The 17673-nt window shown below is 47.6% G+C and overlaps 1 protein-coding gene across 1 annotated transcript in view; it reads left to right on the top strand.

Annotated features, from left to right (window-relative positions):
- Pitpnb (phosphatidylinositol transfer protein beta) overlaps nt 1–17673 on the top strand; it is a 55591-nt gene that overhangs the window by 33904 nt on the left and 4014 nt on the right. The window contains exons 8-10 of the mRNA XM_090320388.1: nt 4006–4083; nt 15273–15383; nt 16676–16798. Of these exons, the coding sequence (XP_090176514.1) occupies nt 4006–4083; nt 15273–15383; nt 16676–16798 (312 nt within the window). The remainder of the gene's footprint in view (nt 1–4005; nt 4084–15272; nt 15384–16675; nt 16799–17673) is intronic.

Raw genomic sequence — 17673 nt, 5'->3', positions numbered from 1 at the left:
CTTGAGAATGGATGCGGTTTCTGTTGAGTTCCTCCGTTGAGAGCTGGGCTGAACAACAGATGCACACCCGAGAGGTAGCATGACTTTCCGAGTCTAGTGACTGCAAACGTTATTTATATGAATCTCATGAATGTTCTCTGGCTGCAGCATGCAGACTCAGTAACCCATTTATTGACCATATCATGTTTTTATTTTCTTCCCCAAAGGGTAACCTGACATGCGCTTGCCTTGGATTTTTTTTTTTAACCTGAAATCAGTGTTTCTGATTGAATAGACTTTCATTAGCACTAACCCAAATCTACCTTACGCTGATGCCATGCATTTTAATGTTGTTCAGCCACTGTTATTGGTGGAGCAAAGTAGAGTCTAGGGATGTAGGGATGTTAGCCCTAACTTGATAACCATGGTTTTCCTCAGCCCTCGTTCTGGCCAGGCCTCTGGGCATTATCCAGATAATTAAAATTGGATCATTAAAAAAAATTTTTAACACAATGCACCTTAGCAATAATGTTTTTGTCCTTTTAACCATGATTTTAAAACCCGTTTTACAAATGTGTTTCTGGGGCCTAGTGAATGTGCTTGCTTGTTTTCCCAAAGATTACAGAGAGTGCGTGGCCAGTGCAGCCTTCAGAATACCCGGGAGCTGGAGACCCGAGTCGGCTGCAGCTGTCTGCGCCCGTGGTATTCTGAGAGAACTAATGAGATGAGAAGTCTGCAGCTGGTGGCGAGCACAATAAACCAGGAGCCAAGGGCTCCCTCCTCTTCAGAGCCTCCCTCTCCTCCTGGGACCCCAGAGGAGACAGAACACTAACAAAGCCAGCAGGCTGTCTCATTCCACTCGGTTGCTCATTTGCAGCTATAATTGGTAGCTGAGGTTGCATTCTGTATGCCGAAACTGTCATACGTGCAGGAGTATATTTTGTTCCTTGTGATACTGATATAACCCCAGGACAACCTCATACCCACAGAAGACCCAAAACTAGGTGCGCCACAATCAAATTGCAGCAGAATAAGACTATTCAAAAAGAAATTCCGTGTTAGCTGTGGACACCCAAACAGTGCTTGAAATGACTGTCTGGGAGCTGCCTTCTTATACCCTGCTACTAATTCATCTGATTAAATGTTTACGTCTTCAGACTCACACGACAAGCCGAGAAGTGCCTCGGCTCTGAGAACTGCAGTTCTCACTGCTGGAGGATCGAATACTGTGGATGATGATTGGGTTGTGTGACATTTTCAGTATGGTATCTGGAATAGTCTCCTACTTTGAGTTCAGCAAGAAATAGCACTAAGGAAAGACTGCCCTTTGTGGTACCTAGCCTCTGCTCTACAGGCCAGGCCAGTCCACTTGCTACATGGCTGTGGCTTTTTCTTTCAGCCCCAGACTTCCTAAGAAAGGGTGGGGCATTCCATTTCCTCGTTGGACTGTCCTCTCCTCATCCGTGAGAGAAGTTGGTGTCCCCATGATTCCATGAACCCATGCCCCCAGAGTGTGTTGTCTTCACCTCACCACCCCACCTACACCGATAGCAGGGTCCAGAGAGGGGCAGAGGTGCTTCTCACACAGTGGGTTTGTCAGTCTCTGTCACATGTGCTTAACCTCAGCCTGGCCAGCAGCTAGAGTGGCAGAAATAGTGTTACGACTCCCATCTGCACCCAGCCTGGCCCCCGGGCTACGTGCCCCCTCAGCTAACTTACTCCTACGCCGGCCTCAGTTGTTCGTATAACACTCTTCTTAATGGCATTGGTTCTGTTCTTTTAGTCCTGGTGATCACTGTGTATGCTTCCATCCTGCCACTTTCATTCCTTCTCTTGAAGTGGGCCAGGCTTAAAAGCCAGTTCTGAAGTCTTTGTACATCCTCCATTCTAGAGTCCCTGTCTGTTCTTTTCCCTTCCTATTTCAATAATCACGGAATCAGAGTTTGTCTTTCCATGGTGCCATATTCTGCCAGCTCCCTATTTTCCTCCTGGCTTGGCCTGTGACTGAGGGCCTCCCGAGTGTGAAAGTGAGCTGTTTTCTGTTCTCTTCCATGCTCTTCTCTTCCACATTTAGTGGTAAAAGCAAACCCATATTGGAGGGGAGGGAGTCCTGCCCCAGGCAGCTAAACACCCCAGGCAGCCAGAAAGGGTGGAAAAGCCTTTCCCTCAAATAAAATAAAATTGTAAACCATGGCTAACCTCTTTTATATTATAACAACAGTATAATCTTTGCAGTATTTTAGCCATAATGCGATCCGAACCCTAAGATTGTCCTACTTTTAAGTACTATTTTAGATTTGTTTCTGAAATGTGGTCCCTTGTCTGGCTGGTTGGCAGTTGATAAAATAGGAGTTTCCTCGTTTAGTGAACCTTGTGTATCTGTCTCTTCATTGAGATGGCCCCACGTTCCCCAACTCACCCCCAAACACACACGTACTCACCAGCTGACCTCCTTCCCCCTCTGCCTCCTCAGACTACATCTACTTCTCAGGTCTCACACAGGTTCTAAGAGGCTGTGGTATAGGGAATGATTTTGATAAGAGATTCCTTTAATTTGGGGGAGAGTGAAGCCAGACTTTTGAGTTTTTGACCTCTGACCTAGAAGAGCTGGCTTGGGAATTTCTTTGTGTTGGTATTCACTGCAGAGCCAGGTCTTGCGAAGGCTCAGAAGAGAGGTGGCTAAAGCTTCAGGACAGCCATTGTAAGTTGGAACTGAAGAATTTGTGCTGGCTGGCAGTGATAAAGCTCAGTGTGGTTGGGCTCAGGTTCATGGTGAAAGTGCACCCCTGGCTCTTGCAGCTGTTTGCCCATTGGCAGTGGGATTAACACTGACACAACTACCTGTGGCCACATCACAGTGCATACTGCAAAGCATTCAGACCTGGGGTGGCCACCTGAGAACTTGTGATGGAAGTGTAGCCCTTCTTACAGCATTATTATTGTTGTTGTTCCTATCCAGAGGTTTCAATTCTGCATGTTCATTTATGAGCACAGCACATCTCAATCAATGTCAACCTTCCATCATCTCCCCATGTGTCCCAGCCCCATCTTGTAGCTTCTTAGACAAGCATACAGGCCAATGCCACGTATTTTTCCCAATTATCTTCTATTAAGGTTTTGTCCCCCCCCTTCACATTATTTATAACTTTTCCCCCCTAGCATGTCATACTCATTTACTGGGGAACTTGTGCGTGGAGTGGCTGCCACTTTACGTGTTTTCTTTGATTTGCAAACAGTCTGTATTAGACTTGAGAGCTTGTTCAGTGTGTGCTCCATGCTTGAACTCCTCTTATCTCCCTTGAACAGTGATGTTTGGCCAGGGCTTCATACTGGACTTGTCTGGGCATTTTTCCCAAGTATGTGGGTCCCTTCAGAAATGTTGAGTCCCAGCTTAGAGACTCTGCTTGAAAAGGGGAAGGCGTGTGGGGGGGAGGGGGGGTGTGCGCACGCTTTCACTGGAGACTATAAAGCAGAGAGGTTTAATGTTTATTCCCAGAGGACATCAAGGGGCAGTGAAGTTACCGCTTTGGCTGCTTAAACAAATGGATGTGTCAGGGCCTTTCCCATGGGGCATGATGAAGCAGTGGTGGCCTGGGATTGTAGGGCCATGGTAGAAATGCCTTCCCTCTCCTATGAGGAACTCTTCTTAGCCCCTGGCACTCTGTGGACCAGGGTTTGGAGAGGCTGGACGGTGGCTGACACAGCCTTACAAAGGGTCAGGCATACCCAGTCTTCCTGATGGTGCCCTTGTCACTGCAGACACTCCCCAGTGGTGTGGGCAGGCCTGACTCCCATCAGAGGGCCAGCATGGAGTCGTGGTGTGTTACTGCAAAGACCTTCATTCCTTGTGATTGCGTGCTGCCGCCAGCGCAATCCTGTGGAAGCATTTTGCCACTTGTGCGCCAGGAGCCTGCTGAGCCTAATCGCTTTCTGTCATGGGTTTCAGTAGCTGCCACAAGCTGTTCTACAAGATGCAAGAAGGTTCTGGTTTTCTTCTCTGCCTCTGATTCTTGTTTTGTTTTTCAGGACTACAAAGCTGATGAAGACCCTGCATTATTCCAGTCAGCCAAGACCAAGAGAGGCCCTCTGGGACCCAATTGGAAGGTACTGGCTGCTGACCTTTCTGACAGACAGAATCTTGGCAACAAAACACTTGACAGGCCCCGGGTCTTGAGGCACGGGTGACGTTTAAGTGAAAAATAGAAGTGGCACAAAAATAGTTGGCTGTGTGATAAGGACTCGGGCGAGTTGCACTTGGCCCCTGAGTCTGCGCTGCGTGGACGGCCAGGCTGGCCCTGCCTGCACAGCCGTGTGCGCTGATAGCTCCCCCAGGACATCAGCACTGTGGTCTTTGGGATGGTGATGAACCTATACAGAAATCCCCGTTACACGAAGGCCTGTAAAGGCTGAACAAGTTTCCTTCATGGAAGCTTGTGGGAATGCCAGGCATTGGAAGAGCAGTTTATGACACAGAACTGCCTTTACTTCATAGGAGAGCACAAGGTTTCCATTCGTCTGTGGTGGTAGTTTGGGTGGCTGCAGCATTGTCGTGGATTTGAAGTCACTCCTTAGACTGGTGACAGACCCTCACAGGCGGGGTCCTTGCTGCTGTGACTGCAGGGGGAGCTTGAGGCCCCACACAAACCTCACTGTGGACTTACTCGGGAGCCAGCACACTGGGGCCACAGCCACAGGGCACAGGGGAATGTAATTTGCCTTATATTCCCACTTGTTCTCTGGGCACAGTTCACTTAAAAATTCTCTCAACTTCATGACCAGGACTAAACATGTAAGACCCAGAGGGTCAACGCCATTTAGAAATGAAGGGGTTGAAGAAAGCGCCAGTGGCTCCCACCTGTCGTCCTAGCTACTCAGGCTGAGATAAAAGGGATATAAGGGTTGAGGTTTAAAGCCAGCTCAGGCAGCAAATTCTGTGACTCTTATGTCCAGTTAACCACCAGAAAACTGGAAATGGAGCTTCCAGTTTTTGCTTAGGTGCCTTATGCAAAAAAAAAAAAAAGCTCAGGTACAACACCCAGGCCCTGAGTTCAAGCTTCACTATGTATGTATGTATGTACGTACATATCTACGTACGTACATACATACTAAAAAAGAAATGAAGGGATAGACTTAGAACATGTGATATAAACACATCGTAAGGGATTTGCACAGTGTCTCCATGCTTTTCTACCTTTCTGAGCACAGAATATAGAAGTCTGAATCAGGAGATGAACAAGTACTCCCCTCCCTCCCACCCCCCAGAGGCAGGGCGGTGGCTCCTCTGAGGTCTGCAAGGACTATCGGTGTGTGACAGCAGAATATGGGGGTCAGGCGGCTGCTTTTCACACAGAAACTGCACTGTGAGGCAGGGCTCCAGGGCTTCAGCCCCTATGACAGTCTCACGCTAACATTTACCTAGATTTCAGTCTCTTAGGAAAATGTGTTAATATTGTACAAGAGAAGGGCCCTTTTATATTGGATAATGGCTCTGAAAAATGTAGGAGTGACTTGAAGTTTTTAGAAACCATGTGAATTTAACATTCATGCAGATCACATAATAGCATCCTCCACCCTCGGCCCCATGCACCACCCCAGCCCTGGCCTTTCTCTGTGTTAAAAATAGTTATTGGGTACTGGCCTGTAGACACACCTATCATTCCAGATGGGCTGGTGGTTGGCTGTGCACATTAGCCAAACCTTGGTGGATGCTGCTACTCTGAGAAAGCGAGTTCTGCCTAGCTGAATTCAAGTGAATGAATCACCATGATTCAGAAATAACGAGGGTAATCAAGAATAACTAATTGAGCCATCTATTTGCTGCTTAGAGGAAAATAGAGTAAGAAGGATGACAGTAGGTGACAGCACAGCACAGACAGGCCCGGGCACCCATGGCCCTGTGTCAAGCTGCATCTTTTGTGAGTGTCTTTGCTGTCCTCGTCACACTGCTATGGGTGGCCCAGAAAGGGGATGGGGTGGGCCACTCGGAACGTCTGAGGTGTGAGGGGGTGAGGGAGAAAAAGAGATCCTGCTCTGGGCCCTCTTACCTCCGGGCTCCCTCACCTCACGCGGTGCCCTGTGCCACAGTGCTCTTGTATGTGTCCTGGCTGCCTCATGCCCACCTCTTTACACAGCTCCCTTACCCCATCCTGTCTGCGTGCTTTGGCAGAGGCTGCTGCCTCACCAGGGCACGGTCAAGGCTAAGTGCAAATCCTGTGATTGCTTAGGTCTTGGGTCTTTTGAGGTAGTGGGAATTAAACCCGGGGCCTCACACACGCTAGGTGGTGGTATTTTCTTTCTCAGTACTTGTGTTTGTTTACTGGCCGTCTACATGAGAAGGCTTTTCCCCTGGTGCCAGACACTGAGAAATATGACCGGAGAAATGATGGATGAGGGAGACGGGAGCGCAGGCTGTTCACAAGAAGTAAGGTGTGGGGATGGTGGAGTCTCAGCCCACTCCAGTGACTCCCACACTGCAGGTCTACACCTGGCCTGCTCCATGCTGGCATCTTGGCAGCACTGCACTCACAGCACTTGCAGAATCCATGTACTGTGGTTTTGTGTGAGAGACTAGACAGCAGCCGAGGGTGAGCCGTCAGACCATAGCAGTGGCTGGCCTATTTAACCCTTCACTCCCAGCCTGCCTGTGCATGTTTCAAAGCAAGACCACCAGGGATGAGCTCAAGGTGGTGGTGTAACTGAATTACGGGGACATGTCTACTCAAAGGGGTAGTGCTCCCGTTGTCACCAAGTTTTGTCCAGGAAAACTGAAAGATTTTGTGTGTGTTACATGTGCAGTTATGTGTGCGTGGTCCTGCCACGGGCTGAAGTAGACAGTGTCCCTGACAGAGTCCAGATGCTCAGGAGTGGATTTGCATATGTACCACCAACCTCTGCATTTTGCATTTGTTTTCTTTTTCAAAACAACAACCAAAAAAACCCTATAGACCAGATACAGGCCATGGTTGTCTGTTTTCCTCTGAAGAAAGAATTTTAAAAATCCGAGCACCTGAGCTGTATTTTGTTACTTAAGAATGCGACACTTGCTGAAGTGACTTTGTGCATAGTAATCGGGGTGCGATTTATAACCTGATTAAGATTTTTGCTGCAAGGCAGAGTGGCGCGTTCCTGATTGATGCGAGTGCCCTGCTTCTCTGTGGCGCTGCGCGGTATGTGCGTGCACGTTGCATGCTTGTTCTCTTGTGTGTGTCGTGGCACTGATGTGACTCCCGTGTCAGGAGAAAATCCTTGCACACGTGGATTCCTCGAAGCTTTCAGGTTGCTGCCTGTGATCTGGGGGAGGAGTTGTCATCTTGACAAATGGAGGTACTTTGGAGAAGCTGGTGTCATTTTTACCCAGTGCAAGGCCTCATTTCTTCCTTCATTTAAGCCAACACCTCATGGAAACCCAAGCTTCTGTGACTCTGCGCCACGGTTAATAATTAGGCCTCGGAAGGTCTTCTGGGGAGGCTTCACCAACCCATCTGTCCCTCATGGTGCACGAGTGGCTCAGGAGTCCCTCCGGTGCTCTGAACGGTGAAGTAGAAAAGATCGGGTCAAATAATGAAAACTGAGGTGGCTTTTGTATTGTTTCATGTGTTTTACTCCTGCTTATCACGAGCACAGACATGGTCAGCAGTGTTCGCTCCAGTCTAAGTAAGAGCTCTAGCGCCGACGTCGCCCCCTTTGGTCTCTGGTGCTGTGTACACTGCTCCTCCAGCCTGTGGGTTTGCCCAGGAACAGCCCTACAGCATGCCAGTGGAGACGTGGAACACCAATGCCTGACCTGCCTTATCATTCTTCTGTCCTAAGTCTGTGGAGCGGTGGTGACCTTGATTACCAGTAACATCAACTTCTCAGGTTTTAGACTGGGCAGGATGCCTTGTAATCCTGTAGTCCTGTACAGGGTGTAATCCTGTCTTCATAGAGGGCTGATACTGGGAGGATGGTGGTTTGAAGCCAGCCTTAAGCATAGCTTCTCACCCCTCAGCTGTGTGAGGTGGCTTCTAGCTATGTGAGAGGCCAAGACGAAGAGGGTTGTGGTTCTAGACTCTTCCTGGATTGGAATGTCCATGAGACTGCTTCTCAACGAAAGTGCTGCATATGTGGTACACCTGGGTAGGAAGAGAGGCCCTATCTCAAGAGCAATCTTAGGAACTTTTCTGTTAGAACATCTTCACAGTAACAATAAAATTACATTTTCACAATCTGAAAGAAGAGCTAGAGTGCCTATCCAGCAAGTGTGGGGCCCTGAATTCAAACCCCGTCCCTACCTGCCGTCTCCTCAAAAAATGTCTGAGTTGGGACAGCAGTGACTTAAAGTGGATGATGAGAGACAAGGTGAAACCAGCTATGGAATCTTTAAAGATAGGCACTGATAGGAAAGAGGCGTGGGAATTCCACTGTTGGGCAGATGCCAGTGGCCCCTCCTCGGTAGCCAGGACAGCTGGCAGTCCACCGCTCCCACGTCAGGAAGGGTGTGAAGGCATTTGGAGATAGGCTTCCTCCTTCCCTGCCATCTCCTACTTGAAATCCCATAGTGGGTGACATAAAGGCCTTAAATAGTTTCTGGCCTATACACATGGCGGATTGGTGAGTGGGTGGGGATGCCTGGTTTGGTGTCTGGGTTTTTCATTTTGAAATCTGCATGTAGCACTTCGATTAGTGCTTGCCTTGCCTGGGCTGCAAATGCCACAGCTCCCAGCAGCGACACAACAGTGTCTTAGGTGACAGAGTCAGTTCCTTGAAGAATCCCTTGAGATACAGGCAGGAACAGAAAAATTCCCTCCCTGTGAATGTTGAGCATGTGATTTTGCTCACAGAGGGTCACTCTTGCACAAGGGAACACAGGCCTTTGCGGGGTGGCACACATGCCTCGAAGAATGGGGTACATGGGCTGCGAACAGAAGCCTGATTGTCCTCGCACAGGCAGGAGGCTTTCCTGTCTGCATCTGACCTTGCCTACTTTTGTGACGTTAGCTTGCCAATACAAGTAATTTAGCCTTTGAACTTCATCTCACTCGACTTCTTCCTGCTATGTTCCTTGTCTCCAAGGAGCCCCACTGAACTTTCGTGGGCTCCCATGGTGGCATCCGTGTCAGGTCAGCGTGGAAGAGGCTCTCACCAGCTGAGTCCCTGGACTTGGAACCCTGGGTTCTCTTCCTTACTCTTGATACACCAGTTGTGGCTAGTATGGAGGTGTTCTAGGCGTTGCTTACTTAGTGTTTGGCTAAGTTAATGTTTTAAAAGCCAAATCAGAATCTATGAGTTAGCTGGGCATTGGGTGGCTCACACCACTCCTCAGAAGGGTGAGGTCAAAGAATGGTTGTTCAAAGCCAGTGTGCACAGGAAACCCCCATGAGAATCTGATCTCCCCAATTAATAACCAAAAAGCAAGAAAGCTGTGCCTCAAGTGGTGGAGTGCCAGCCTTGAGCACAGAAGCTCAGGGAACCAGGCTGAAAAGCAAAACAAAACAAAAATCAGAAGCCAGGTGCTGATGGCTCATGCTTATAATCCTAGCTACTCAGAACACTGAGATCTGAGGACTGCGGCTCAGAGCCATGAGACTCCCAGCTCCAGTTAACCACAATGAACCCCCAAGTGGAATTGTGGCTCAAAGTGGTAGAGTGCTAACCTTTAGCCAAATGGACCCAGGGGCAACTCCCAGGCTCGGAGTTCAAGCACAACAACAGAGTATTAGTATGGAGCGTAGTACTTACAGATACTCAGTGTCTAAAATTGACCGGCAGTGTAAGCAGCTGTGTCCTAGAAGCTGAGAGGTGAGCTCGTGAGTGGAGTTTCCCTGAAGCTCACCTATCTCCTGAAATCTGTACACATTTACTGAGGCTCTCTGGCAGCAACTTGCACAGGCTGTTTATTTTGAGCTCTTAGCAAAATCTGGGCTACAAACACACTGCAAAATCAGCCTCTGAATCTAAGCTGTGGCGCTGCCAGAAACAGTGAAGTTAACGTCATAGGGGCTGGAGTTCTCAGAGAGGTTGCTGTGTTTTGAGAACACACATGATTTCCGCTCAGCATTTTAGACCAGAGAAAGTGTGTGTGTGTGTGTGTGTGTGTGTGTGTGTGTGTGTGTGTGTGTGTGTGTGTGTGTGTGTAGTTGGCACATCCACAGATCCACAGACTAGAGTTTCCAGAATGCCTCTGCATTCCTTTTGTTTGCCCCCTTTTAATACCTTTTTTTTTTTAACGTGTGTATCCGTTGTTTGTCACAGATTCAAGAAACGAGTCTCGTGCCTGATGCAGGCTGATTGCTCACCAGCGTTGTGAAATGCACTGTGTGTGTTTACTTAGGCCGTGTGGCACAGCGGACAGCGGACGTTACTTCCCGCAGGCCTGAGCTGCATACCTCCCAGTAACCCAATATGTGGGGTTAAATTAGAAACAGGACTTGCGTGGGGGAGCCTTGTTTTATAGTTAGTAACATGAAATGTAAGGAATTTGGTGAATATACAAACCATTGAAATGCAATTTTAGAAACAGCGTACAACTAACCAGTGCTTGTTCGGTTACAGATGAGATTTTAGTTGTGCAGAAGAAAGCACGCCTGTTGGACTGTTCTAGTAGCCGAGGCTTTTTTAGAGCCTCTGAGGGCATTTTTTTTTCGCCTTGTAACCAGCCAAAACCACCACCTTTTTAAAATGGCCCTTTTAAAACTGTCCTATCTTCTTTTTATTTTAATTTTTTTTTTTTTTTTTGCTAGTCCTGGGGCCTGAGTATTGTCCTTGGACACTTTTTGCTCAAGGCTAGTACTCTGCCATTTGAGTCACCACTTCTGGCCTTTTCTGTAGTATCGAGGAATTGAACTCAGGGCTAGGTGAGCACTCTACCACTAGGCTATGCTCCTGGTCCCTTGTGATGCTTTAGTCAATATAAAATTCAGGTTTTCACAAATTTTTCAGTTGCAGCTAGATAGGAGAATTAATCTTAATTGCCTTACCCCCACAGGGAGACTTAAATTTGGCCTCAGTAAGTATAAATGTTTGTATGTGAAAGACCTTAATTCAGATTTTGTCTTAAATCATTTGTTTTGGGATTTCTTCGGTCTTTTTTGAGATCCAGGTCTCAGTATAGTACCCAGGTTGGCCTTGAACCCTGGGCTCAAGTGATCCTCCTGTACCAACTTTGGAATAGTAGCTGGGACTACAGACCCATACCCTGCCTGGATTACTTTAGGGACCTTTACTATTTTATTTTGTGTGGCTACTGGGGCTTGAATTGGGGATCCCTAATTCAGCTTTTTCACTCACAGCTGAGGCTCTGCCACTCAAAAGCCACACCTGTTCATTGGTTAGCCGTAAGAGTCTCAGATTTGTCTAACCTAGCTAGCTAGATACCAAGATCCTCAGATCTCAGCCTTCCGAGCAGCTAGGGTTACAGGAAGGAGCTACTACCTCCCAGCTTGGGGTCATTCTTCAGTTAATGTACGGGAAGCCAGTGTGGGAGCTCTGCCTTCAGCTGCTGTAAGCCCTCTGAGAGTTGAGCACATAGACTGGAAAAGCTTTACCTCCAAAACTTAAATGTAACTATTCTTGAAAGATAGCGTTTTATTCTTGTTGTTTTGCCATTATTTGAAATTTTAATTTTTGTATTGTAATTCTAAAGGTGGTGTACAGAGGGGTTACAGTAATAAGCTAGCTTTTAAAGGCCATGTCTACTTAGAGATATAGTTTGCATTAATCTAGAGGTTAGTAATGTAGGGTTTTGCTGTTGCAAATAAATTACAGTACTTCTGTTTGCTTGCCTGGTGAACCTGTTACATTTCTAAAAGTGGGACTTCTGTACACTTTAGGATATGGACTGCTGTATGCCTTGCTATTTCAGTAGTGTCAGATTTCAGGCCAGGAAGGGAGGGAAAGGATTCCCGGTGCTTCACTTAACCACTCTAGGGTATTCACGTTTTGTTTCCTCACCTAGTAGAGAGAATTTTAAAGCCCTGTTAATTTTATCGCTGGTTTCAAGATGCCTTCTGTGAGACATTTCTGGAGTTGCACATGACCTTAAATGCCGCATGTGTATTAATAGCTGTTGCAGAAGCAGAGGGGATGTTTGTGTGTTGTCACTTGGTCCCGGGACCACTGGAGATTGGTTTCTCTGCCTCCCACTGAGTCATTGGTACCAGGAATCCTAGCCACAGAGGAAAGGCAGCAGGTTTTATGTCAATTTATTTCTTCCCTGAAAAGATGTGTTCTTAAAAATATTTTTGCTTTGGATAGAGAATATGATTAAACTGGGCACTGGTGGCTCACCCCTGTAATCCTAGCTCTCAGGAGTCTGGGATCTGAGGATCGTAGTTTAAATGAAACCTACCCAGACAGGGAAGTCTATGAGACATTTTTCTCCACTAAACTACCAAAAAAGGTGAAAGTGGAACCTGTGCCTCAAGTGGTAGAGTGCTAGCCTTGAACAAAAGAAGCTCACAGACAGGGCCCTGGGCCCTTAGTTCAAACCCTAGGACCAGTTCCCTGGCCCCCCAAAGGGGCTTAAAGATTGAGAATAAATATGCATCTTAGATCTGGGAAGATAAGCACTAAAAACTTTCTGTCCTCTTTTTGTTCTTTTTGTCCTCTTGATTTTCAAGTAAATCTTACTGGTTATTGTTACTTTGTTTTTAGCTAGTCTTTCTACGTTTTGAATTTTTATCCTCAGGGTGATGTAAAGAGGGGTTAAAAGTCAGACAGTGAGTACATTTCTTTTTGAGTAGTTATTTATTTATAATTGCTGTGTGACTGGATCTGCGCAGTGTGCTGGACTCACTGGGAAGCAGAAGTAAACCTGGAGAGTTGTTGAAGCAGGAGTGCTCCATGCTTGGAGCCCAGGTGTGTTTGTGTTCCCTTTAGCTTCTTCTCTGACCAGACAGAGCCTTGCCCATCCCACCCCTTTGTTTATAAATTATGGGGAAATTCTAAAGAGCTACTGTTTCTCCTAGAAGCACCCAGGGTTCTTGGGGTGAACAAGGTGTCTAACACTTTGGGGTTGCAAGATGAAGCCCTCCAGCAAACAGCCCACAGCAACAAGTGAGTTGGGTTTATGTGTGGCTCTGAGTTTATGTGATTGGCCACAAATATGGCCAGGAATATTCTAGAAGAAAACGTGCAGCCCTGCGCAGATGTGTGCAGTGCTGGACTTACACACCCCATGTTTAGTTTCAGATCCTTGTAGAGAGAGTCCAACCTTTCCTCTGCTGCTAATGAGAAAGACCAGAGAGGTGACTGGGCTACGACTTGTCCCTTGATAGAAGCTGCATCCCAAGTCCCCGTTCTAGCAGCCACCTTCCACCTCTGCCCACCATGTGGCCCTCACTGTGTTTGAAAGCCTCTCAGCTTTGGCTGGCTGCTCATGGAAGAAGGGAGCTGTGGGGGGCAGACTTGTTTCCTAGAGCAGGGGCCTCAGAAGCCACCTGTGTTCATGGAGGCTGCTCACTGTAGCCCTGCCAGATCAGACTGCAGGACTGAGGACCAGGGCTAGAATAGTCACATCAGAATGTTACCTCTCTGTCATGAGGCCAGCAGTGTCTTTCGGCCATATCCACATACCCTCCTGTCTATGAGCTGTTTTTACCCAGCGTGACAGCAGGTAACACGGTTGAAGTGTATGTAGAGAAGACATGCACATATGCACCCATCCACACCCATGGGAGATGCTTGCACGATGCTGTCCAGCAAGGAGATCGTGGGAAAGCAGCTGGGAGCTGTGGTTTTCTCAGGGACACCGAAGTTGCCTATAAAAGAAAAGTTTGGTATTCTCCAAGTGCTTGCTCATTGATTGAGCCCAGTTCAGGACTCCTCATAGCTTGTGGTCCTATTTCTTATGATCAGGGCAGAACTTACTTCCTTGCCAGCACACACACAGATTCACCTAAAACCATGGCATCGTCAACACTTGTGGAGAAAGGGGGTCCGGTGCTGTGGTCAAGACCAGCTTGATTTTACTGTAAGACCTAGAAACTCCTCACCTTGTGTTGAGTTTGGTCTGAATGAAAGGGCCTTTGCTCACATGACTGATAGTGGAATGTGCGAGTGGGTGAGAGCAGAGGGAAATCATAGTGCATCAGTGGCAGCATGGGTCTAAGAATGAGGCGGGGAGAGGCCCAAGAGAGGCCTGCTTCCTTCCCTAGAGCAAGCATGACTTTACTCTTCGAAGGGATTGGGTTGAAATGGCTGCCGATCCACAGCGCTGGATGTGACCTCTAGCAAAGCAGAGGGCAATGGGTACATCCTCAGCCCTGTGTCCTACCTGCTAGGTACAAATACACCTGCCTTATTTATCCTGGGGACAGTCCTGTATGACGACATTCGGGGCTTTGTAGTTGTTTAAATTCTCAACTTGCAGGTGTGCTGACATAGAGTGTAGAGTCAAGCAGCCTGACATTCTTTCACACTAGGCTCTTGGCTCCTTTGAGCAGCACCACACCTGCACGTGCCCGCTGCTACCACCTGTGCCAGTCTCTTCTAGCTGCCCGTACATAGTACCTGGGAAGTAAGCCCTCAGCCCTAGGGACCAAGGAGAACACACCTGAGGAGCAGAGGTTAGACTTGCAGTCCCATGGAGATCCTCAGGTACACACACACACACACACACACACACACACACACACACACACACACACACAGACTTTATCATAAAAATTGACAAGACCGTCAGAACTGGAAGAAAAGAGGGAGGAAGAGAAAGGCAGCCTCCTACATCCCTATTAACACTTCCTTGTGTTTCTGTCTTTCCCCCTCCCCCTCCCTCCCCCTCCCCCTGTCTTTCACACTCTTGCTGAACCTGGAGAAAAAAAAAGAACTCTGAATTTTTATACTCTAACCCTAGGGTGCCGCTCCATTGTCCTCTGCAAGCACATTGTGGATGTTACATGCTCTTCCACCCCCCCCCTTTTTTTCCTTTTTAATGTTGCCCTTGTTTGCCAGCAGACCTTAGTTGTCCGTGGCTGGCCCTAAAGGTGGGTGTGCTGCCCGGGAGGGTAGGGGTCAACTATAGGCATGCACTGTGGCTAGGATGGGCATGGATCGTGTTGTTGCCACCCTGCCGTGGCCCTTCCTGCAGCACTGCCGATGGACTGAGCTGGCCTCCAGCCCTGATGGAACAAAGCCTTGTCTCTGTGGCTAAAATGAGACGTTGGGCGGGGCTTACGGGAGTGTGCAGCCAGTTGGGACTTCCACACCCCTGAGGCTCGGATGTCCTCTCGAGTGCTCCACAGCCGTGTCACTTCACAGTCAATTTGCATCAGGTGCATCCTGAAATCAGTTTCTCCTTTTCACTTTTCCTCATCCAGAAGGAGCTGGCCAATGACCCTGACTGCCCTCAGATGTGCGCCTATAAGCTGGTGACCATCAAGTTCAAGTGGTGGGGCCTGCAGAGCAAAGTAGAAAACTTCATTCAGAAGGTAAAGCTCCCAAGTCTGCATTGGAGTGCAGCTTTGAAAGGAGGGCAGGAAGCACGGTGCTGCCCTTTTTATTTCTCAAAATAGCGAGGTAAGATGCCAGAAGAGGTTGTAAGGCCTTTCTTTAGGGACAAGTGTAGCAGTTTTTGTTCAGAGTACTTCCCTGGAGGTTTGTCTAGCACACAGGTAAAGAGCTCTTTCCTGGAATAGCTGGACGCCTTTGCAGCATTTCCCCCACACACACACACACATACACACACCTTGCTTTCACATGGAGTGTTACCTTGAGAGGAAAAAAGTATACATGGACTCAGTTGGTGTGACCTAAGGATGAGGTGCAAGTACATGGGCACTGGTGTGGGAGGGCGTGCACTGCAGTGGGGTAAGTCTAACACTCAAGGGTGTGCATACACAGCGAGTGTGAGGAGCCCTCCACACGTTAGGGCTTCATAACTTCTCTATTTAACATACTGTAAACATTTCAAAAATGCTGGGACCTCTGGTTATTCTCGGGCCGGGGTAAAGCTGGCTTGTGGTAAGCACTCTGTAAATACTGGCTTTCTTCCCCTTGGATCCTAGTAATGGATTCATCCAGTTCTGATAAAAAAGAAGTCACGCATGTAATTAATGAAGTCCCCACCCCCCTTCATGGGAAAAAAAAAAAAAACATGGAAAGAATTGAACAGTGTCCCCAAAACACTCAGCGTTCCGTGCAATTTTCTCCCTTCTTGGGAAAGTTGAGTACAACGGAAGTAATACAGTAATCAGAACCACTGCTTGCACACGTGATTACACATGCACACACATATTTGGTGGCAGTCATATGTATTGTAGAGAACACAGTAATGTAGGCTATGTACTGATAAAACATAGCAACCACAAACAGCCCAGGAGTCTTTTCTGAGTACATGATTGAATTCCACCTTACAGCCTCCCTTCAAAATGCAGAGGGTGAAGAACAACATGTAGTTTTGTAGCAGGAAAAATCTAGTTGACCTTTGCTCGCTGACATTCAGAAAAAGGTAAAAATAGACGGGGGTCCAGCAGGCCTGAGATCAGAGCAAGTGCGCATGCGTTTGTCTGCTTTACAAGATCCTGCACTCGTGCCAGCGGTGATTATTTGCTGTTTTATGATGTGATTGCCTGAATACTAATCCATTTGTAGTGGTTTTTTCAAAACCAGTATATGTCAATTTCTTGGGTGAAGTGAGACATGGAACATTGGACGTGTGTCATTAATCTTCGATTTTTTTTTTTTTACTGTCTTACACTAATATTCTCCTTTGTTTTAAAAGCAAGAGAAAAGGATATTTACAAATTTTCATCGCCAGCTTTTCTGTTGGATTGACAAGTGGATCGATCTGACGATGGAAGACATTAGGCGAATGGAAGATGAGACCCAGAAGGAACTAGAAACAGTAAGACTGCCAAGTGGGAGGCTCCTCCCCGCTCCTCCTTCCTTTATGTGCATGCTTAGCAAGCCAGCCATAGTGGAAGCCACGTCTATGTGTGTATTTCTCCATTAGAATGCTGTTTACTGGGCCCTCACTTCCCTTCCCACGCTGGGATTCCCTCTTAGTTGAGCAGTGAGGAGGCAGACTAGAGCTCTCTTGATCTGCAGTCCGTTCCCTGAGAAGTGCCCTGGTAAGAAGTGTCTCTCTTTCTCAAGCTTCAGCTATGTGTGGTACCCACTTGGTCAGACTCACATACGATTGGCATTTTGCCTCCCAAGCAGCACACAAGGCCTTGCTTGGACACCATGAATCCACTCCCCTCTTCTTCAGACAGGCAGGGCGGTAGTGGTGTGTTCATCCCCTCCCCAGGCAGTGCCCCTGCCCCTCTTTGGGCAGCCATGAGCCTGTGATTCTTAGTGAGTTTTAGATGACCCCTGGTGCGAGCCGAGCCCACCCCAGCTCTCCCCTGCTGGGAGACATGGCGACCCCTCCCACTGATTCCATTGGCTTCCTCTGGCCTAGGTCTGGTTATTATGGAGAACGGTCCTGAGGCAGTCTCTTGGCACAGAAGGAAATCTATCTCTGGCACACAGCATTGTAAAGAATCTGTTTAAAATTGCTTACTGTGGGTGATTGCAGCAGGTCTGCTTCTAATTAGCTTTGTACAAACCTGAGAGGACTAGGACATATTTTCTTTATAAGGCAATGAAATACTTTAGCCTTATCTTATATACAAAGTAAACTATAGGCAGATTCCAACTTATGAATGGGTCTTGCTCCAAAACTTTTTAGTTTGATGAATTGAAATCTGGAACCTCTTTCCCTGTAGAGACAACATG

This window comes from Megascapheus bottae, chromosome 28, assembly GCF_031878675.1.
Source record: "Megascapheus bottae isolate mThoBot1 chromosome 28, mThoBot2.hap1, whole genome shotgun sequence".
NCBI lineage: Eukaryota > Metazoa > Chordata > Mammalia > Rodentia > Geomyidae > Megascapheus > Megascapheus bottae.
This window is presented reverse-complemented; position numbering and strand designations above follow the sequence as displayed.